At 38.4% G+C, this 22,908-nt stretch overlaps 2 protein-coding genes and 1 long non-coding RNA gene across 6 annotated transcripts in view; 2 read left to right on the top strand and 1 right to left on the bottom strand.

Moving 5' to 3' along the window:
* LOC126370643 (uncharacterized) overlaps nt 1-8,696 on the top strand; it is a 44,402-nt gene extending 35,706 nt beyond the window's left edge. The window contains exon 2 of the long non-coding RNA XR_007566905.1: nt 7,865-8,696. This is a non-coding gene — a long non-coding RNA (uncharacterized LOC126370643). The remainder of the gene's footprint in view (nt 1-7,864) is intronic.
* LOC126370547 (histone H4 transcription factor) lies at nt 31-7,519 on the top strand. Its single transcript, XM_050015450.1, has 7 exons — nt 31-514; nt 1,948-2,092; nt 2,375-2,616; nt 3,584-3,787; nt 4,496-4,716; nt 5,192-5,461; nt 6,516-7,519. The coding sequence occupies exons 1-7, from the start codon at nt 287-289 to the stop codon at nt 6,862-6,864; spliced, it is 1,659 nt and encodes a 552-aa protein (XP_049871407.1). The 5' UTR covers nt 31-286; the 3' UTR covers nt 6,865-7,519.
* A 172-nt stretch (nt 8,697-8,868) lies between the features above and the next one.
* Nucleotides 8,869-22,908, bottom strand: part of LOC126370562 (spermine oxidase-like) — a 50,045-nt gene continuing 36,005 nt past the window's right edge. Inside the window, exons 1-7 of one of the 4 annotated variants that reach the window (XM_050015480.1) lie at nt 17,342-17,396; nt 13,576-13,746; nt 12,980-13,186; nt 11,111-11,318; nt 10,548-10,738; nt 10,042-10,410; nt 8,869-9,769 (exon numbers count right to left, since the gene is read on the bottom strand). In XM_050015480.1, coding sequence (XP_049871437.1) covers nt 9,532-9,769; nt 10,042-10,410; nt 10,548-10,738; nt 11,111-11,318; nt 12,980-13,186; nt 13,576-13,739 — 1,377 coding nt within the window. In that variant the 5' untranslated portion in view covers nt 13,740-13,746; nt 17,342-17,396 and the 3' untranslated portion in view covers nt 8,869-9,531. Of the gene's footprint in view, nt 9,770-10,041; nt 10,411-10,547; nt 10,739-11,110; nt 11,319-12,979; nt 13,187-13,575; nt 13,747-16,375; nt 16,506-16,737; nt 16,876-17,341; nt 17,397-22,908 lie in introns of those variants that run through there. The other 3 variants (XM_050015478.1, XM_050015476.1, XM_050015479.1) reach the window with 3 other exon arrangements.

Here is a 22,908-nt window from a genome sequence, read left to right on the forward strand (position 1 = left end):
TTCAAAGAGACTTTTTGTTGCTTTGTTGAGCGAGACCATAGAGCCCCTCCGGAGGGAGACTGACTCTGAGCCTCTGAGGACTGAACTGATTGACGTTTGCCCGCCAATATCTTTCCTTTCCCAACAAAGGTCTCTGTTGTTTTTACCTTGTTTTTTGCGTAAATAAGTGAATTCATGACTTCAATGTGGTTAATTAGGAGCAATAATTATCGCGCACAGTTTTCTGTATTGTACAGAATATCGTAATGTTCCATAAATAGTGGATGTCTGTAGGCATTGTGCAAAAATGGGGACTCCATCAGAAAAGTCTAAGAAGCAGCAGCTATTGCGTTGCGCGGATTGGCTCCAGAAGCAGAATAGTCAAGAGCAGAAGCTGTCCCTGCAGAATCAGAACGACATTCAATTTATAATCCAGACGAATGCAGATCGGAAGAACTTTTTGTTGGCAGTTGCTGAGGACGAGGCTACTGTCCCAGCTGGCATTGATGAAATTTCAATGGAGCCTCAGACTGTGGTATGTATTTTTTCAATTTTCATCAAACTGTTCATCACTTGCTAAGGTAATCATGACTAAGTGTTACATAGGCATCACAAACAATACTATAACAAGCAATTTTTTATGTATTTCATTATCTTATATATTTTTAATAAATTGTTCTTCTTTTTTATTAAAATGTGCACAATTTTGAACTCTAAACACATTTATTTCTTTGATAAATTGTATCTAAAATCTTATTAAATAACAAATACTTTAATGGATAGGTTGGTACATAGGTATTAGTGATTGTAACTGTACTAGTTGTAGGTTAATGTAGGCTGATATGAAAGAGGTCTCACAGAGTTCTGAAAAGTTGCATACTCTAATTTTATATATGTTCTTTTTCCTTTTAAACTAGCAATCAGTCTTTGGAGTTCTCTGCAGTTACTTTCAACAGTATATTAGATGTTGAGTGAGGCTTTTGCTTCCATTCTTGAACAGCCTTATTGTGACAGGCTCATGTATGTAGCCATTTATGGTGTCTTGTAGATAGTTACTAGTGATGTGCCGGATTGTTAAAAATGTATATCCGCGGATACAGATCTGAATACGGATATTTAGTGTAAAGATCCACGGATATGGATCTTTATTTTCTTAAAAAAAAAGGATAAAGTTTTAGTTATTTCATTGTTATAAAAGTGATATTTTATCTTGCTTTCATTATAAAGATCTATCTATCTAAATTTTTGCAATATAAAGGTGCCAAATATTTGATTTTAAGAAATAAAAACAATCTGAGTGGAATTTTATAGTTTTTTATTTAATAATTCTACTTAATCACCTGAAAAAGATCCGTAAAAGGTCTGCGTGAAAAGTAACGGACACAGATACAGATACGGATTTTTCTTTTATCTCGGATATCTGCAGATACGGACACGGATATTCGGAGCATCACTAATAGTTACATACAAGAAAAGGTATATTATATAAAAAAGTATATAACTATAAACTTGCATATAAACACTGTACTGTGCCTCTTAAGAATAAAAATCCCTGAGCAACATGGTGCAGTGATATCATATTGATCTTTTGAAAGCAATGGTTTGATTGGTATTAAATGCTGTAAACTATGAGGCTGGCATAACCGCCAAGAGTGTCTTAAGCCAACAACCACTGGTACAAACATGTTCCGAAGTAGATGGGTCTATGAAAACGCAGTGTGGGTCGACCCCTGGCAAAATGACGGGATGACTTGCAGAAGGTGGAAGCTCCTGGATATGTAAGTTTTGAGGATAGGGCTTTCTGGTGCGCTTTGGGAGAGGCCATTCTCCAGCACAGTGGACTGCAATGGGCTGATGAAGATGATGAGGATTTTTTGTAACATTGGATATTTCTTCCCTAGCACTGCATCCTATAAGTATTCGTGGATTTTGACAATTCTCCAGACAATTGTGAATTAACGCTTACAGCCTTTAAAAAAGCTCCGCGTAGAATATCTGCAGATGGAATGTGAATGGCAATCCTGTCGGTGGTGGTTTAACGACTACGAGGCTTTACAGAAGCATGTACGGAATCACATCTCAGAAGTACATGTTATTCAGGATGAGGGGGAAGGTAAATATTTTCCATAGAGATTTTTGTAAGTATGATGATGATGATGTAGATTTTTGAGAGAAGGCCTATAGCCAGCAATATGTGAATGGGCAGTATTACACGCTGAGTAGATTGAAGATTTGATTTTTCATAATATTTATTTATTTATTTATACACAACAGTATAGATAAAACATACAAAGAAAACAGACAGAGTACCGGTAAACTTATGTCTAAGAAAGGGATGTCATTCAGTTGATCTTTGACAAGGAGACCAGCTTAACTATTATTATTTGTCTTCCAGCTCAATATGTTTGCCTATGGGACGTATGCGGCCATAAAACGTCAGATTTCAAGGAGATGATTCGTCACATCAACTATCATGCATACCATGCCCGTCTCTTAGCCATCGGCTTCAATGGACGAGCTACTCTCAAGTTAGCACGTTGCAAGAAGGACTCGAGCAAACGTAACCAGTTGCCTCCTCTGAAATGCGATCATTGCTGTATGTGGACAGGCTGCGATAAGAGATTCAGTTCTATACAGGTACATAAATAAGTAACTATGTAGAGTAGATGAATTATCGTGAACGTCAGGACCGCCTATGTAGTATCACATATTATAATGAAATATATGCAGAATGATTTGTACTTAAAAGCTTTGAGCGCTAAACGGTATGTCTCATACACCGGCCATCCTGACGTGACGACCGCCGGTTTATTTCTATATCACGTTAATTATCACCCGATTACTCTGGTCATAAATGCGGCCAATCAGCTCGCGACAACAAACACTTCTGGACCCCGATATCGACCCCGCCGGCGTGGTCGATCATTTCCCTCATTCAACGCTATCGCTATCGACCCACTAGAGTCGATTAATTCTTTCAAATATTATTCTCGCCCTGAGCCGAGGTTAGCGCCCAGCTGAGCACCATCAGGCCTGTTGTCTTAAATTTTGAACCGGGTGAGAGGCCTCAGCGCTCCCCATTTGACCGGCCAAGTAGTTAATGCCATTTGCGGCAAATCTACATTAAGTCACGTCAATAAAAGGTGAATTATCCATACTAATATTATATTTATAGATTCTAGAGTAAAACTTTGTTATCTTTTCACACTTAAAACGCTGATTTAAAATTAAATTAAATTCGGATTGAATCGAAGATTAACATCCAAAAATAAACATAGGATAGTTTTTTATCCCCAAAAGTATACTACTGCTGGTTATTACTTACTGATGTAAGTACGTAGTCGTTACACGAGTCATGTCAGGGGCCTATGGAAGCTCAGTAATAACTAATAACCCTGACACCAGGGTTGATGGGGTTGGTAATTCACCTCACAATCCCGACGATAGAAGAAGAGTGCTATCGCACATTCTTTTCACCTCCTTCAGGGGTGATTTGATGACCAAAGTCCACGCGGATATAATTCGCGATGCGTTTGGCGCGGTTGCAAAGTCGCGAGGACTCAATAAACAAATCGATTTTGATTTTTGGTCTTTTGTACCACAGGGATTCTTCGACCACATGAAGCTCCACGTGAGATACGCAGAAGGCAATATATGTTCGTGGGCGGGCTGTGGAGCCATGTTCCCGCGGCGCGCGTTGTTGACCATGCACGTGCGCTCTCACACCAAGGAGCGCCTCATAGCCTGCTATCACTGCGGGATGCATTTCTCTTGTAACTCCAAGCTTTCCGACCATCTCTTGAGACAGGTATGTGTATGCTCACAGCTCAGCTGAGATGCCTCCCGGCTAAATAGTTTAATCTGTGGCGGACCGAACTAGTTGACCAGCTAGTTCAGTCTACAAGCAACAGATGGCGCCACCAATCAATAATGCAGTCCTGAAACGCGCTATCGCAGTTTACTGTCGCAGCTATCGCGTGACGCATATATTATACAACTTCCAACAAAACACCGTTGGATCGTCGATCTCTAATCACACTACCAATTTGTGGATAGCAGGGTACTATGCTCTGTTCGGTACCCCAAAAACATTCTTTGACACCCGTACTCTAAAATATTAACTCGAACTTTCCATCCTCAGTAAAGGATGACCACGAATTCGGTTCAAAACCTGTGTTATTACACGGCGCCTCAACTTTATTTAGTGTTTACTCTAATGAGGGATGACGTCATTCTTTTCGTATTATTATGTTGGTTAATGTGGTCCTGTGGTTCACCGGCTTGCTTCTCAAACGGGGAGCGCCGGTTCGAATCCCGTTACCGGACTTTCACCAATGAGCTATTAATAATAACATAATTGGCTCGACCATTATAGACGGTGATACGGATCACCACCTATCACGTTGGCCTTACGGAAAGCTCGGTGTGTACTTAGTTCATCTTGCGATGGACAGGTGCATTGTACTAGGATATAGTCGTGAGCTTATGTGTGTATGTAATAATATTTTGTTTCCAGAACGTGTACCCGCAGTCGTCGCACCGCTGCAGCGTGTGCGGCGTGGTGTGCGCCACGGCGTACCTGCTGCGCGAGCACGCGCGGCAGCACATCAGCGCGCTGGCGTGCGCGCTGTGCGACATGTCGGCGCCGTCGCCCGCCGCGCTGGCGCAGCACGTGCGCTACCGCCACGTGGCGCCCGCCGACGCCAGGCTGCACGCCTGCCCGCACTGCTCTTATAGGTATGCCTGCATACACCTCGTACAGTCATGAGCAATATCATGTACCCACTTTAGAACCCTGTTGCACTATCATATTTCACATTCAATGAGACTCACGGTTTAATTTGTTAAAAAAGTTAATGTAACATGGTTTCAAAGTGTATACATATTAGTACTCGTGACCGTACAACAAACACACTATTGGGTGTTGACAATTGCAACATAAAAATAAATTTAGAAAAAAGTAAAAAAATATTCTTTACTTTTATAAGCCATGTTTTGTTCATCAGTCTATCTCTTATTGTCGGACGTGTTTGTAACATTTTGTAACTACCTACCTATAATAAATATGCGATGTGGCAAACCAATTTCTGTAAAAAAGTGTCCGCGGCGCATCTTGTCTCAAGCGGCTTTTAATTTTAGTTTTAGGGTACGAATTTATACTATCTACATAACTTAATGTATACGTTGGTTGTTTTTCTGTCTGCTATTACAGAGCCGTAACAAAATCTGACCTCCGCAAGCATATACCAACACATACCAGAAAAAGGAAACGCCAGAAGAGAGAACAGGACAGTGACAAAGATCTGTCAGATGATGATGAAGGATCAGAAGTTGAGGTGAAGAAGAAGAAATCCACTAAGAAGTATGCTTGCCACATGTGTCCAGAGGATGAAATGAAGGTGTTCTCAAGAGGGACCAGGTTGACCACACACTTGGTGAAGGTGCACGGAGCTCAGTGGCCGTTTGGACATAGTCGGTTTAGGTATGTAACAAATAAAATCATAATTTTTATATAGAACTTCAAATTATATTTTTTTAAGTAAGCTATCACTATTTATTTCTTTAACTATTCTTACAACTAAACTTTAACTCATTATTATTGTAGTCAGTGCTGTGTGCGTCCAACTAGTCACATCAGTTACTTTTTACTAAACGTCATAACACGAAATTACTGTGGAATTTGTATGAAAAAACCAACCTGTAATGTCATAGAAAATCGTGACAAAATGTCGCAATTATAAAATTTTTCTTCATACAAATTCATAAATAAGTTAAATAGAAAAAAGAAAATGTTTTCGTCAGTTTTAGATCTGTCTTTAATTAGTAAACAGAATTTCATCTGTATTTAATTAGTAAACACAATTTTACCTAGGAAACTACCCAAGGCAGGCATAGCGGTACTTTTCTTATGTGTATTTTATAATGTGTGCTTGTTCTGTTGATGGACCATAATAAATAAATTAATTAATTGGTACGCGTGATTTACATCATAATGTCACATCCTGGCTCAGGAGAGCTCTAAACCACTTCAATTTTAAAAGTTTGAATTTATTTAGATTTGGAGGAAATTTCCTGGATTTCAGCACGGTTGGCATTAGGCTCGCCCCCAATAGGGGCCAGCTATGTTTAACTGGCGAAAAATATAACGGCCGAGTGATGTCTATCGATTCATTTTAATCATCCGATTTTCCGATGTCTGATGGATCTATGCTACGTTTCGTTTACATAAATTCAAAATGGCGGCTTTAAATACAAAATGGCGGTAATGACGAAAATATATATAAGTAAATAGTATCCGGGACCGCACTACTATGTATGTTATCTTGTTTCTATTATTTTAGTTCGACCTTTGAACGTAATTATTACTTTTTATAATAGAAATTTTGTAGTAGTTCGGATTAAAGATAAATCGCTTATTAGCTTGTAGATTCGATTCTAATATCATGAAACATTTATTTAAGTACTTGTAATGCTTAATTTAAAAAATAAAAAATAATAGAAGTACTATATTAAATCCCAAGTGTTTTGTTTTACAGGTATCAAATAAGCGAAGACGGGATGTACCGACTTACAACGACTAGATACGAATTCCTGGAGGTGTCGAAGAAAATCGTCGACGGCTACAGTTGGCCGAAGGAATCACTTAACAACTCCTTCGAATTCAACTTAGAACTTAAAGCGGAGGCTACGAAAACAACACCAAGACGGTTCGAAATAACACTGAAAAACCCAAAAGATAGTGATAGTGACAAAAGTGATCATCAAAAATCGATTAAATCTGAAGTGGATAGTGACAAACCGGAGATTGAGATCACTATGTGTGATGTCGACGAACAAGGGAACATAGTCAACTCGGAAGTTATTAATTCTAAAGTGATCTCGTGATTTGTAACTAGTTTTGGTAGTCGTGATTTGTAACTAGATCTGGTACTCGGGATTTGTAACTAGATTTGGTACTAAGGTCTTGAGGACTTGATTCGGTGAAACAATGGTATTTAGTCCATGATGCGATGCTATGAGTTTTTATTTATTTTATTTTGTATCGGGAGCTATGAGACGTGCAATGAAAGTTTTTTTTTACATTTTTGTGCCCAAACATGCGACCGGTCGACGGGCCATACCATAAGCAGTTATTATGACTTGGTGACAGACCCCCTTATTAGAGGGCTGCCTTCATTAAGGTGTTACTATATTATTTATATAGTTTAGATATTATCCCATGTGTGTGTCCTTTTGAGGTGTCTCATGTGGGGAATGTTTTTATTTGTATACTAGTACATAACACACTCAACATAACATTATTGCAGAGGTGTATAGTGGGCAGGTACAATATAGACCTACTCCTCGCCAGCTATGTTTACAATGAATGAATTAATAATAATTTTAAGATCATTGCATGTCTCAAAGTTTCAAAAGTATAACTCAGTTATGATTTTCTGAAGGTTTTCTTTGCTACGGTCTATTTTAGAAAGATTTTTTGTCCTCACAATGATTTCTATATGTAGGATGTTTCCACTTTACATTATTTATTATTTCTTTTTTAGTTTGATAAAAAAATATCACTTCTCATTTTTGAGACATCAAATCAATTAAATAAATTATCTTTATTTTAATCCTAATGATTATAAAATTGATTTACGTTTTTGTTCTATTTAATGCATAATATTTATCTCTGTGTAAAGTTGTAAGATATTTTGTACAACTTCACGTGATCCTCCATCACTCAATTACGTCTGTGACCTGTGGTACGACCGGTTGGTGATAGTTGTACGGTCACGAGCATTACTATGTATACACTTTGATACCATGTCACATTAACTTTTTTGACAAATTCAACTGTAAGTATCACTAAATGTCAAATATGTTAGTGCGACAGAGTCCTCAGTTGGGTACATTATATTGCTTATGACTGTACCACACCACTGACATTCTATAAACAAATAGACTCACGTTCGCTAAGGAGTTTTTCTAAAAAAGCGTCCTAACCGTGTTCGAATTACGTATACATTAAGTGATGTAGATAGTATAAATTCGTTCCCGCAAATTAAGATGTTATGGCTGTTCAAATAAAGTGCAATGTCGGTTGTACAGTGTCGTTACACGCCGTCGCTTGTGACAAGATGCTCCACGGACACATTTTTACAGAAATGGGTTGTCTATATGTTATACGAGGTATATGTGCCACAGGGAGTATATATCCTTTATATACATATATATCACAGAGCAATAAGACGGGTAATAGCCCCGATTCCTGCAGACGCCTCCTAATTTTAAGTTATACTCGTCATTTTCTTATCCGCCGAAAAGGAAAGTGACGGATGATCGACAACTGTTAATTTTATTTTAAAATGAATGAGTGAATGAATGAATAACCCGGGCGAATAAAATAAGCATCTCGCTGATATTTTTTAAATGTCTGCCTAAAATTGACGTGTGTTATAAATTATAAATTTTATGCCTGTCGGTTACCCGACCCTTTCTTTTTCAGCGGATAAGAAAATTACAGGTATAACTTAAAATAAAATTAGATGGTGTGTACAGGAATTAGCACCATTGATCTATTAATAAAGTAAGACACTAATTCCTATGCTGATAATAAGTAAATTGTGATGAAAGTATTATATTTATAGACATGTTTAAGTCATAATATTTTGCTGTTAAATTAAAGCTAAAAAGTTGATTAAATAAATCTTTTCGAGATATAATGATTTAACGGATTTTTGTTTTTACTTTTTATACCACTCTCACCCCTTCCCCTAAGCATAATACTTAGGGAAACTCTACTTACTTCTTTTTGCCGGATAAAAAGTAACTGGCATAACTTAAAATTAAGTAGATGGTGTTTACTGGAATCAGAACCATCAAGTACCTAAATAATAAAAACATTGCTTGATCAGGTAGGTATTTCTGTCTTTATTTTTGTATCTTAAATGTATATAAGTATAAAAATTGTTTTCGTTTAACACGTTGAAGCAATTTAGTTTATAATATTTTATTGAACATAATTTAATAATTTACAAGTAAGTAATGAAATTTAGTTGACATTGCACACTTGCGCAACAAATGTCAAATTCTGATGAATGAATGGCTGCGATTTAGCCTTTTTAGATGACGACGTGAGAAATATTGCCGGTTTTGACTTCGACCATCGAGGATAAAAACTGGAAGCCCAAAAATGAACGTAGGCGGCAGCACTGTTGAGTGTTCCTTAATTTCGACAGTTCTCCATACTGTCCGGCTAAAATTTCTGATAAATTGCTATACAATGTAGAGCAATGTGGAGTGACGGAAAAGAAAATCTGCCAGTTGGAAAAAGGTAGTTTTGATTGAAAATAAGTTGAATATCTATTCAGATATAACACTATATTTTTGCAGTTAAACGCTGGGTGAAATAGTATGGGGAACTGTCAAAATTTAAGAACACTCAACAGGAGCGACAACTGATGGGAGAAATAGGCAGTTTTTATCTTCACGTAGTAAACGCTGTAGGTACAAGACGACAGTCGACGGTCGCACGATAGTCTTGCCCGGCAGACCCCATTCACAAACCATTCACTTACGTTTGAAACACTCAATAATCCTATCAGCTTCCCTAAAACCGGCTTCAACAGCACCATGCACAGCAGTGTGTCTGTGATGAGACGTCGCCTCGCCGGCGAAGCACACGACTGGAATGTCCCCGTGGTATAACGGCTTGCTCAATATGACCGCGCTGCCGCCATCTTGTTCTGTCGCCACGCTACGGTATGCGTACGCGCCGCGAGCTAACGGATTCGATGCCCATTGGGATCTGAAGGAAAATATGTAATCTCTTAATTGTTTACCTACCTAAGTATATAACATGTTATTTTAAAAGGCAAGATATGCTGTTTTTATTTACTTAATAGTATCTAAAATGGCTAAAACACTTTCCATAAAGTAGGCAGAGACTGTCTATAGGCATACGAAACATAAGCATAAGGCACATTTTGTCAGTTGCCTTAATTCAAATAGAAAGAATATGCGAATCTAACATTTGAACCGACAGAATTACTAAAATTGCGTTGGTTAATCTTATCTTACCTTATGATGTTCTTCACAGGGGTCACATTGTAGTTCTTAAGTGCTGAATCCATCAGCTTCTTCACTCCAGCCTTTACACCTTCTAAGCTTACTTTCTCCATTTGTTCTGCTCCGTATCCATAAATCCACGCTAGAAGTACATTCTTCTGCCAATCCACGGTCTGAAAGCCATATATTTCCGTGATCCACTTCTCGTTTTCTGGGAATCTAGCTTTGTCTTCTTCCCGCCAAAGGATAGAGAAGCTGATAGCATTCTTCCACCAAGGTTGTTCAAACTCGATGTAGATTTTGTCCAAAACGCAGAACTGAAGAGTGTTGATTGTGGTCACTTTCTCTGCTGGTAAGGGCGGGTTAAAGAGCTGAGCGTGTCTGGAAATTATCAGAAGATTACAGGTGTATCAGCCCGCAATGTCCTAACCAAACTGATTCCTCACCGAGTTACCCGAGACCTCAGGATCGTGAGCTCTATTAATTTAGTTCATGCCTGCTATTGCCACGACCCTTACCTCTCCTTCAGCACTCCAACAGATACAGTGACAATGACACTCCTCGCGGCGAACAAGCTGCCATCTTTACATTTGACCTGCACCAGGGGGTTAGTCTGCTCTTCTGATGTGGTCCCCCACTTGATACTCTCTACTTTCTTGTTCAGAAGAATCTGGATTGGAATTTCCTTGCTCGGGTCTGGATATTTGTTCTGTATGTGATTAAGAGGAAGAGTGAGAAGAGATAGGCCGAGGCAAACATAACATAACATAAATAGCCAATTACGTCTCACTGCTGGGCACAGGTCTCCCCTCAATCAATTTCTCAAGGGTGGTATTAAACTACTAATCTCAGCTTTAAGACTGTCCTCAAGATCATGTCAACGTGACAGTTCTTATGTAAAACAGGGACTTGCGTATGATTTTGAGGCCAGTCTCAACTGAGATTAGTTTATGAATACCACCCGAAGATTGAAATTACCGACCGAATGAGATTGTTCAACAAGGCGCTTATATGTGGTTTTTACTATAAGGCGACGGAATGGAAGATCCGGTTATTCCATTAGGTTTAAATGGAAACCTACCAATAGGACGTCTAGAATGGTCTTGTACCCTCTCCCCTTCCAATGGAGCCAGAACTCGCCCTCACTATTCCAGAACTCCGCTAAACCCCTGAGTGATTTGCCCTTCCTCGGGTCAGTCTGACCCCCGACATGATTGTTGCGTTCAAACCATTCGATGATGGAGTTGGTCAGTTGAGGGTCCTTTGTAAGAGTGTCGTTGGTTTTCGCCCTGCAAGGAAAGTAAGTTGACGGAGAAAATGCTTGCAATGGTAGAGTCAAATCACTTGAGAAAATTTGCATACTTACTTACTTAATTTGCAGCCCTTCGAACGTTTTCGCATTACCTATATCGTCACCTTGTGTGGTGTAAACCTCGCAAACGCCATTAATGAAAAAAAATACCATAGGTCTCCTCGTCTATTTTCAATAAGGGACTTTCCATGGTACGTTTCTCAAAATCAATATAGATGGCGCTGTGCAGTTTTTCTTCGTTTAACCTTCTAATTTCATGGATAACAGACATATGCATCTTTCATCTTTGTTTTTGGGTATATCTCTTACCTTTTTATCACACCCAGTCACGATTACATCTTCCACCCATAATTATTCTGATCAAAATAAAGAGAAGCAATGTAGGTACCAACACCAGCAACATAATTCTATATATATAATAATAATAATAATATACTTTATTGAGCACAATGGACACAAAATACAGAGATAAGGACAGCATATACAGAAAAGCACAACAGGCGGCCTTATTGCTCATGCAGCAATTTCTTCCAGGCAACCTTTGGGTACAGGAAAATTTTTACAAGTATAATAATAGCGGGTTAGTGCATTCTAACTAAATAAATAATTAAAAGAACAACGTACATAAAATAAGTACATTTAACTACATATTTATATTATACATAAATATATAAAATTAATATATATATTTATACATATGACTATTATACATAACTAAATAATTATACATACATATAATAACACTATGGAAAAAGGAAAGAAGGTTTACATAAAAGAAGAGGAGCCAGAGTTCACAAAGTGCGCCTTTACTTGTCCTTTAAAGGACTCCAGCGATGGTGCCCGCCTGATACACTCAGGTAGCAGATTCCATAGCCGGATAGCTCGCACCGTAAACGATTTATCATAAAAATTAGAGGAGTGGGACGGGAGTTGAAGGGAAAGGTTGTTAGAGCACCGAAGGTTGCGGTCGAGAGAGTCGATATGTATAATGTGATCCAAATATCAAGCAACAATTGTTTTATATATGCTTCTGCCAATATATTGTAAGTATTTTGGAATAATTACGTACCCAAGTAATGAGTAAATAGGTAATTATTACGTTTAAGCTGAACATCGCCATCTATATTGTTTGTGGTGAACGTAGTCTGGAAAGTCTCTCATTTTTAATTTAAATTCAGTAAAAAAATAAAACTACAAAATTTTGAGCTGGATTGAAACTAGCTTTTCTAACTGCGAGGTTTTGTTAACAACACAAAACAAAATCACAACCGAAAGTGATTTTTCGAAAAGGCGCTTTTGTGGTTTTCACTATAAGGCGAGGACACACGATCCGAATGTCCGAGAATGACGGATATTAGAAGATTACGAGATGTCCGATAACGGATGTCGGATGCACGCGTACGCTACCATGGAAATAGTTCCACGACCACTTTGTATCCGTCATTTCTCGTACTCTGATCAAATGTTTTCGAAACATGTTGTTGCTTAACGTTAGTTTTTTTTTTTTTTAATTTTGTGAACTCTATCTATGTATACTGATGGAAGTAACTGGAAAACTGCTCTATCTATCGATGCTATCGATAGTTTTCAAGGCCAACAATCGATACTTCGAGAACAGTAATTGGGAAATATACTTACGCGCTCCGTAAAGTCTCAGAAATAGACTTGGCATTATTCTTCTCAGCATTGGCAATGACCTTGTCCAGAACATCAGTTATTTTACCTCCATCTTTAATCACTTCACCATTGGACAGAATATATACGAATTCCACCGGCCCGGGTTTTCCAAGAAGCCCTAGTGGATTGGCCAATTCGAAGACGGCATTGTCTTTTTCTCCATGACACCTTTGAAAATAATGTAGGAAAAGGCATAGAATAAATAATAATAGGTTCTACATAACAGCCTCCGCGATCTAGTGGTTTAAAGCATTGGGCTCACGATCTGGAGGTCCTGAGTTCGATTCCTGGTGGGGATATATTACATAAATCACCTTGCGATCCCTAGCTTGGTTAGGACATGATTGCCTGATTGTCTGAAAGTAAGATGATCCGTGCTTCGGATGGCACGTTAAGCCGTTGGTCCCGGTTACTACTTAACTGATATAAGTACGTGGTCGTTACATGAGCCATGTCAGGGGCCTTGGGCAGCTCGATAATAACCCTGACACCAGGATTGCTGGAGTTGGTAATCCACCTCACAACCCACACGATAGAAGAAGTAAAGGTAGACTTACCAGGCTGCGCCAATATCTACAGCAGCGTCACCAAACTCCACAGTACAGATTCGCCCTCCGATCCTGTCTGCCGCTTCCAAGCCTAGGACCTTCATACCAGCCTCATGTAGCCTCCTCAATGCCGCCACTCCTGAGGCTCCACAGCCTATTACTATCGCGTCCATCAGTTGCCTGGAAAAGAGTCGTTTGTTTGTGTTTGAGGAAAAAGTTAAGTGCAATGGTACTAGAGCAGTGGTTCCTATAACCTTTTTAATGTCACTACCCCTGTGAACAAGTATGGAAATTGAGTTTACCCCTAATTTAAAATAATTAAAACCACACAAATTCGAACGAATATTATGTTTATTATGTAAGTAAGAAAATGCACGTTTAGGTAACTAGTATAAAACTAATATAAAAATCTCGGAGTTAACTAGTGTGAAGGTTGAAATTGCTTTGCATTCGCAAGTATGACAATATTAGGTTCGGTTTCACTCAACACGCATCTCATGTCATGCTCAACATTCAAACGGTTTCTGGCTTTTGTTTTTAATGTAACAAGAGTTATAATACTATTTCGTGCCATCCCGTGTTACCCCCCTAGAATCTCCGTTTTATCCCTGAGGGGGTAATTACCCCTAGGTTAGGAACCACTGTACTAGAGGCAAACCCCGGACATTTCATACAAAAAAAAACCTCGTGTTATACATACACTTATACACATTGACGTTATCGTACGCTCACATCTGCGTATGACGTCTGACGCCCGTACGATTGAAGACTAAAGTAAGACCGAGGGGGGAGAAGTGAACCTAGCTCAACCGCTGGTGGGGAGCGGACAGTTGCCGTTCTATATTTTATTTCCTTATTCTAGGGTAGGGAGGTCCGGGCACTTGTATTAGGTATGAAGTCGGAGCGACGAATTGACGTATTTTTTTTAAGTAGAGTTAGTAGAATGGAAAGTGTCATGGGCTTAAATTAACTCTTTCTAACCCCCCATTTTGGAGAAATTTGTATGGAGCATACCGCAATTTTCAAGGTAGAAAACTAAAAAGCGGCTTTTGTGACGAAAAAAAAATCGTGCATCATTTTATTGTGGAACTTTGCCGCCAACCCTTTCAAAGAGGCGGTGAATTTTTGCATGGGACTTTTCGCAGTTTTCAAGGTAGGAAGTAGAATTTTGGTACTTACATCAGGAAAGGGGAACCGTCCGAATTTAATGCGAGCGAACCCATGGGCAAAAGCTACTTAGTTTTAATATAATAACATAAGCTCACGACTATATCCCAATGGGGTAGTCAGATCAGAGGTAAGCCCATCGCAAGACTTCGACTAGACTAAGACTAATGCGATATTTATCAAAACTTACAAGTCTACACAAGTACGATCACGAGTACTAATATGTATACACTTTGAAACAATGTCACATTAACTTTTTTGACAAATTAAGCCGTAAGTCTCATTAAATGTCAAATTATGATAGAGCGACAGGGTTCTAAAGTGGGTACATGATATTACTCATGACTGTACGTGTAAATAACGTTTATTGTAAAAAAGTAGAGAGATTGTAAAATATACTTGTGAAATAAATATTGAAACTTGTAGCATGTAATTTACATGTGTAGTTTTGATAAACAGGGCTCTGATCGTATTCAATTTAATACCTAATAACTTACATCAAAAATACTTAATAATAATGTTCATTCGTATTTGAACACAACGAGATCTGTTAATCCTGCTTCTATGAATTACGCCCGGGACGATAAGGAACAGTTTATTCATTGTTTTAATTTTAGAACGTTAAAAACTATAAATAATTATTGTTAAGCACTATGAACGCCCAATGCGGGACTTTCCAGGCAACGTTCCCAAACGAAATATAGATGGCATTGTACAGATTTAACGTTATAATCATCTATTCTGTCATTGCACGGGAACATGATTATTCAAATGTATACACAAATAATAACAAAATGAAATACCATTTGACATGCCATAATAGTATTTTATGCAACAGTTGTATAAGAAGGGTCAAAAAATGCGAGTGGCGTGAGTTGCGATGTGAGCCTTGGCGAACATCGCAATAAGAGACGCCACGAGCATTTTTTGACCTAGTTATACAACGTTGCATACAATACTTTTTCTACGACGACGTAATTTTAAACGAAACACAAAAATTTTCCAATTTATTTTCCAACGCGCGGGAAAATGGCGGCAAATGTATACTTTTTTTTTATAGTATATCTATGGCACCAAACAAAGTAAAGGTGCCAGTTTCCAGGTCAAAAAAAAAAACAACAACAATGCTTTTTTGGCGACATTATAGTACAGTTACACTTTGTAAACAATGCTTTTATAGGCCATAGAGCGTACACTTTTTCAAAGAGTTTAAATAAGTACATGTACTTATATTAGACTTTTTGGTTATTTAAATGCCAGATTAAAGTAGAGGAGTAGAAAAAGAAATAAATAAATAATTATTATTCAAATGTAAGTAGGTACGCATCATTATTGGTATAGGCATACAGGTATAAAAATACTTGTTGCTTGGTATTTAGATCAGATATGCTATAGAAATATGTTGCACCTATATTGTTTCACTTTATTCCGATTAGAATAATAATGGGTGGAAGATGTAATTGTGCCTGGGTGTAATAACAAGAGTCAGGATTTATACCCAAAAACAAAATTAAAGATATTTGAAATTAGAAGGTTAGACGACGGCAACTCTGTACAGCGCCATCTATATAATTTTTTTGAAAAACTTACCCTGGAAAGTCCCTCAATGTTATTAAACACTATGAAAGACCAAATGACTTACGACCAAATTATATCACAATTTTTCCCTGGCATTATAAAACTGTACTCTATGCTGTATTACAAATACAGTTTAACAAAATACAAAAGAATCGTAAAAATGAATTTGATATTGGCCATTCAGAACGAATACAAAAGTTGAACAAGTTATCTTTTTAAAGTGAAAACAGTTTTTTCTGATAAAGTAAAGTAAGTACCTACATGAACACTTATGTACCTACCTATGTAGCAAAAAAACTTATTATCAAGTTTATCGCAGCGATACGATGTTAATAAATCGGTTTATGTTTTATCAAAACTTTTGGGTTACGTGCATATTTATTTATCTATTTCACATTTGCATAATAAAAAGCAATATCTACTTACGACATCGTATTTTGTTCAGCAGTTTTTAAAATCACTAAAAATGTTATTTTTTTTTTTAATTTGAACTCCAGTCACTATTTAAACGTACTTATTTTAAGAGGAATCGTGTCGTTATGGATAAGTATATACGCAGTGCTGTGCCGTTCCCGATAATGTTCTCACTTTGAGAACGTTCCCGACAGTAAAAATGCGCAAAAACTTATGTAAAAAGAGCTTTATTAATTTTTTTTTAAATTGAGCTTTATTGCTTTATTGCCTTTAGGCAGATCAGACCAGAGTACAAGAAAGAACAATTTTATTTATTTATTTATGGCATACATAACTAGTTACGATCATTTCGACTAACATCCTTCTTGCTTTTTTGTAATTGTTTTAGTGGAAATAAGATATGATATTGTTGTCTTTCTTTTTGTGTGTAGCGTCCTTTCATAATAAACTATTTCTATTCTATTCTATTCTTTACAGTCGTGAAATTAGATAATTAAGTGTAACATAAAACTAGACTATAACCTTAAAACATGCATGCACATTCAGCCACTTATGTTGTAATTATGATAAATATAGGGGGTAGGTTGCACTAAACATATCAAAAAGAAGCTCATACCTAAAACTAATAATGACGATTTTATTTCGAAGCGAGAACTAGAAAGCACATTCAACAATATTCAGATGAGAAAGACTTCCATTTCTGGATTAGCATTAGTATTATTTAAAAAAGAAAAGCAGCCAATGTCCTTACTAGAGTTTTTACAACGGCAACATTCCCACTTTAAAAACATTCCCGGCCAAAGACCAAGTATTGGTCTTTGTTCCCGGCACATCACTAGCACATAGGTATTATCATCAGATAATATTTTCTTCATTCTCTAAACAATTTACATAGAAACCAAATTATTATTTAGCAACAATTTTTACACTGTACATAGCTGGTTTATTGATAGGCTTAATTGCATCATTTCCTGTCTACCCCGCACATTATGGCTTGTCATTATTACTACTCAAACGTTAGTCGGTATTAGAATCACCACGTCGCGCGTCGTTAATGAAGTTTTGGGCAATTTATATTCTATGCTTGTAGACATAATGCTCAATCTATCGGTTTCTTTAGTGATAGGTACACTTGATCAACGAGTGAATACGCGACGCGACCTTTGAGGTCAGGGAATGACATTATTTTTATCAGTTATAGTTACCTACAATGATTGTTATTGTGTTACATCATAAAAGTTAGAGTTAATTCCGACTCTATTAGGTATTACAGGTTAGTGACACCGTAACAAATACTGAGGGGGATGATTCAGACCATGATTCTGAGTTGATATCAAGTGGAATTTCCTGTCCGAAAATTCATGAACATTTTAATGTTTTTTTTTTTTAAATTATATTATCCCAATTGGGGTAGTCAGCGGTACATCGATCGTAAGATGAACTAAGTATCTCCACCTCACAGTACCGGGTTTCGAACCGGGACGCCCCGTTTGAGAAGAAATCCGGCGATCCACAGGAACACGGTGACTACCTACTATATTATTAGATACCTACTTGTTTGTAAATAAAAAAGAAATGCCTAGGTGCTTGTTGCCACTCCATCATACAACCAATATAAATAAATAGGTTCTAACTGCATTAATTAAAGCCCTCCTAATCAGCAGACCTCTTAGCACGCATTTAAGGCGCTATTTCCATTAAGGAGTTGTCTCGGCTGTCATAGTGCGCCCGCGCAGACTAGACTTGCAGCATTCTTCGGCTTGTCGCACGCAACGGGTTGGCTTGAGTGTACCTACATGATGTGACCATAAATTATTGCATAAAATATATCAATACGTTTTAGAAAATATATCTGTCTGTATACCAGGGAGAAACTGAAAGGTATAGTGGGGTTTATTAACTCTATGCTCATGATTAGGTGATGTGACCATGTGACCCAGCTGGTTCGCGAAATCGGGATCCCGTGAGATTGGGATTGCATTCACTAATAGTCACCCTGATGATGAGGTCGATCACTGATCTCACAACCCACACAAGAAAATACGATCCATCTTCTTCTCCTATCATGTGGTCTATTATACGGTCCATTAGGTAAGTTAGAAAGTCCATAACCCCTCATATTCGTCAAGTTTTCATGGTCACACTACCTACTACAGATGCAACTTTTTGCCGTTTCTCGGACAACGTCCCCGCAACGATCATGCTTATGTAAGAAGATATTACGTTGTTACATCACGCCCATAATCCCTATTGGGATGGGCAGAGCTACGAGTAATCAAAGATCTTGCAGCCGCTGTTGATATTGAGTCGGTGGACACGATGAACATTTTGGTGACTAGGTGTTGTCGCCCATCATTATCGTCATTCTGTCCGTAGGCCTCCACCAATTTGCACCACCCTTTCCGGTCCTGCGCTAACCTCATCCACTACTTTCCCGCCGTTGCAACGATGTCATCCGACCTTCGGGCCGCTGGTCTACCCACTGACTTTTTCCCTTCTCATGGCCATTCTGTGACGGCCTTTGTCCACAGTGCAAGTCTGGTACCGAACTCAATACTTGACTGATGTCTGTCCGTAATTCAATCTGTGTTGTCGGACATCCCTAGATCTATCATGTTACCACTTCCGACGGCACGTGTTCAAGAAAAATCACGAATAAGTAATTTATATCGGTAGGTAGGTACTTACTATACAGGGTGTTAGGTTAGGTTAGGTCCGCCCTGTAGTTCCGGGCGTAAGAATAGGGCTACGGTACCCCCTGCCTGTCGTAAAAGGTGACTGAAAGGGGACACTAGGGATCGTGGGTGGGGACGGCAATGCGACATGGTCTCGCATTGCTGTAAAACTGGGATGGCGTAGGGGTGGGGATCTATCCCGGGATGCGCTTTAATAAAAGCAAGTGCGAGGGAAGCACCGGTGCGTTCGTTAGAGATCCCGGAGCTTCCCGACATGCGCAGCAGAGGGCCATCGGAAGGGTTTTAGTCGGTAAGAGTCCGACATAACCTCGTCACTCCCCCGGGTGGCGAGGTATCCATGAGGATTTCCCCTTCGTCACAAAAAAAAGGTTAGATTAGGCCGGGTCGCGGAAGTATGCTTCGGCGATTCCCGGATCCTGGCAACACAGTGGACAAGATGGAACACCGTTGGGTTTTAGGCGGTATGGTATGCGTAACGCATTTCCCAAAGTAAAAAAAAGGTTAGGTACGGTGTGAACCGTACCAAACACTGCTAAGAATGATTCAGCTCATGATTCTGAGTTAATAGGTATGAAGTGGAATTTTTCGTCATGAAATCCATGATTTTCTTTGTGTTTTTAAAATTATTTTCAATTTTATACTTTTGCGGTGGAAAATTTCCCTTGATATTAACTCAGAATGGTGAGCTGAATCATCCCCGTCAGTATCAGTACGGGTACGTATACGTATGGGTGTTAGTGACACCGTGGCGAAAATTGAGTGGGATGATTCAGATCATGATCCTGAGTTAATATCAAGTGATATTTTCCGTCACGAAACTCGTGAAAATGTTTATCTTTTTTTTGATTATTTACAGTTCCATACTTTGCCGTCGGAAAATTCTTGATATTAACTGAGAAACCTGAGCTTAATCATTCCCTCAGTATTCTTACGGTGTCACTAACACACTTTCCAGCCAAGTAGTTAATGCCATCTGCGGCAAATTTACAATAGGTAAGTCAGGTCAAAAAAAAAAAATAACTAACACACTACACCCTGTACAGTTTCTTTCAATTCATTTGATTCCGAATATTATTTACATTAGTAAACGTATGTAATGTAGTTGTTACATGAGCCATGTCGGGGACCTTTGGCGGCTTAATAACCCTGACACCACGATTTATGAAGAAGGTCATTGGCAGCGCAACTCGTACAAGAGAAGCATAATTTAATGTCACTATAGTCCTGTGGTTTACCGATTTGTTTCTCGAATGGGGAGCGCCAGTTCGAACCCCGGTGGCGGACTTGCACCAATGAGGTATTAATTTATCTTCAAAACAATTTTCACTAACAACGTTAGCTCAACCATTACAAACGGCTCACCACCTATCACGTTGTTCTAACAGAAAACTCAGTGAGGTGTGGGTACTTAGTTCATCTTGCGATGGATGTACCTCTGACTGCCCCATTTGGGATATAGTCGTGAGTTTATATTATGTTGTGTAGTGCATATATAGGCGTTTTATGTTATGTATTCGGTATGGATCAAAATACCTACAGAATCGAAAGAAAACTACAAAGTAACAATAAAAACAAAGAAGTGAATATTTGATACTATCTCGTACGTAACATCTGCGTCGCGCGCGACACACGGCTCACGCGCAGACGACTTAGCATTCCAAACACCTGCCTAACAGGTGGTTCACACACGTGGCAAAGACCTCTGGTCTTCTGGGGACTGGACGTACAAGTTAGTTTACAGTCTGATAGATAATCTAGACGAAATTGTAGTTAGTTCTACAGTTAGTACATGAACAATACCATGCATCCATTTATAACCCTGTCGCATTAATATGATTGCACATTTACTGAGACTTACAGTTCAATTTGTCAGATACTTAAGTTCATTAACGACGATTTACACTTTAGTATCATGTCAAATGTGACAAACATGATACTAAAGTGTAAATCGTCGCCTAATCACATTCGTCGCATAAATCACATTCGGATGTTATTTTTGGTAACAAATTTTCGTAGTAGACCAGCTAGTTCCAAAGCAGGTAAAAATTGTGTTCTCACTTTTTACCCGGATTGAAATTAATTGAATTAAATCGAGGTTTTGTTGAAGAAAGTCATATGAGAATATGATTTTTGAAAAAGCCGAGAAATATAATAATGACAGTACGTACATACAGTACGTAGAACAGCCTCCGTGGTCTAGTGGTTAGAGCGTTAGGCTCACGATTTGGAGGTCCGGCTTCGATTCCCGATGGGGACATTGTCGAAATCACTTTGTGAGATTGTCCTTTGTTTGGTAAGGACTTTTCAGGCTTGAATCACCTGATTGTCCGAAAAAGTAAGAAGATTCCGTGCTTCGGAGGGCACGTTAAGCCGTTGGTCCCGGCTGTTAGCCGTAAAAACACCTCCACCAACCCGCAGTGCAGCAGCGTGGTGGAGTATGCTCCATACCCCCTCCGGTTGATTGAGGGGAGGCCTGTGCCCAGCAGTGGGACGTATATATAGGCAGTTTATGTACATACCTACCTATACCTTCTTAGCTGTTTATTTGTTGCATGGTATTCTTATACCATAACCATAACCATTTTTTTTCCTAACCTAACCTGACCAGCTGGGTCCTGCACGGCACATCACTATTTGTATGTGTCACTGTCTAGCTATTGTAATAAAGGGCCGTGATAATCTAAGATAAGAGTTCAGAAATCAGAAATCAGAAATCAGAATCATTTATTCAACGTAATTATCATGGATAAACTTGTTGAAGGTCAATGTAACATTTTGAATTTACGTCATTTCGCAAGGTGTTATGGCTGAGGAGAAGAAATGACAAGAAACTGCAACAGCAACACATCTTTTAAATCAATGAGGGTACATTACAAGTTATTTAATAACTAGAGGAACACATTTAATACCAGACATGTTTATCATTTAGGTAATCATTAATCTTATAATAAGCTTTTTTACATAAAGTAAGCTTCACGTGAGCTTTAAATTTATTCTCTGACAAATTTAAAATATTATCTGGTATTTTATTGTAAAAACGTATACATAACCCCAAAAAAGATGAATTTAATTTACTTAATCTAGAATTTTGAACAACAATTTTATTTTTATTCCTTGTATTGTAAGTATGCCTTTCACAGTTTCTCGGAAGGAGAGATACATTCTTACGCACATACATAATGTTTTCATAAATATATTGACTTGCGACCGTCAGTATATTTATTTCTTTAAACAGCTCCCTTAAAGAGTCCCGACAACGCAGATTATAAATAGCGCGAACTGCCCTTTTTTGAATGATGAAAATAGTTTCTACATCAGCGGCTCGACCCCACAATAAAATACCGTAAGACATTACGCTGTGGAAGTAGCTGAAGTAGACAAGTCTAGCAGTGGGTACATCTGTGAGTTGTCGGATTCTTCTGACGGCATATGCTGCTGAACTTAGCTTGCCCGCTAGTGATACAATATGTGGGCCCCATTGAAGTTT

This window comes from Pectinophora gossypiella, chromosome 11 (assembly GCF_024362695.1).
Source record: "Pectinophora gossypiella chromosome 11, ilPecGoss1.1, whole genome shotgun sequence".
NCBI lineage: Eukaryota > Metazoa > Arthropoda > Insecta > Lepidoptera > Gelechiidae > Pectinophora > Pectinophora gossypiella.

Bases quoted from the DNA above. Each gene is read 5' to 3' on its own strand.
- LOC126370547 (XM_050015450.1), top strand. From the start codon at position 287: ATGGGGACTCCATCAGAAAAGTCTAAGAAGCAGCAGCTATTGCGTTGC. The intron at 515-1,947 runs GTATGTATTTTT...TAACGCTTACAG, and splicing joins CAATGGAGCCTCAGACTGTG to CCTTTAAAAAAGCTCCGCGT. The intron at 2,617-3,583 runs GTACATAAATAA...TTTGTACCACAG, and splicing joins AGAGATTCAGTTCTATACAG to GGATTCTTCGACCACATGAA.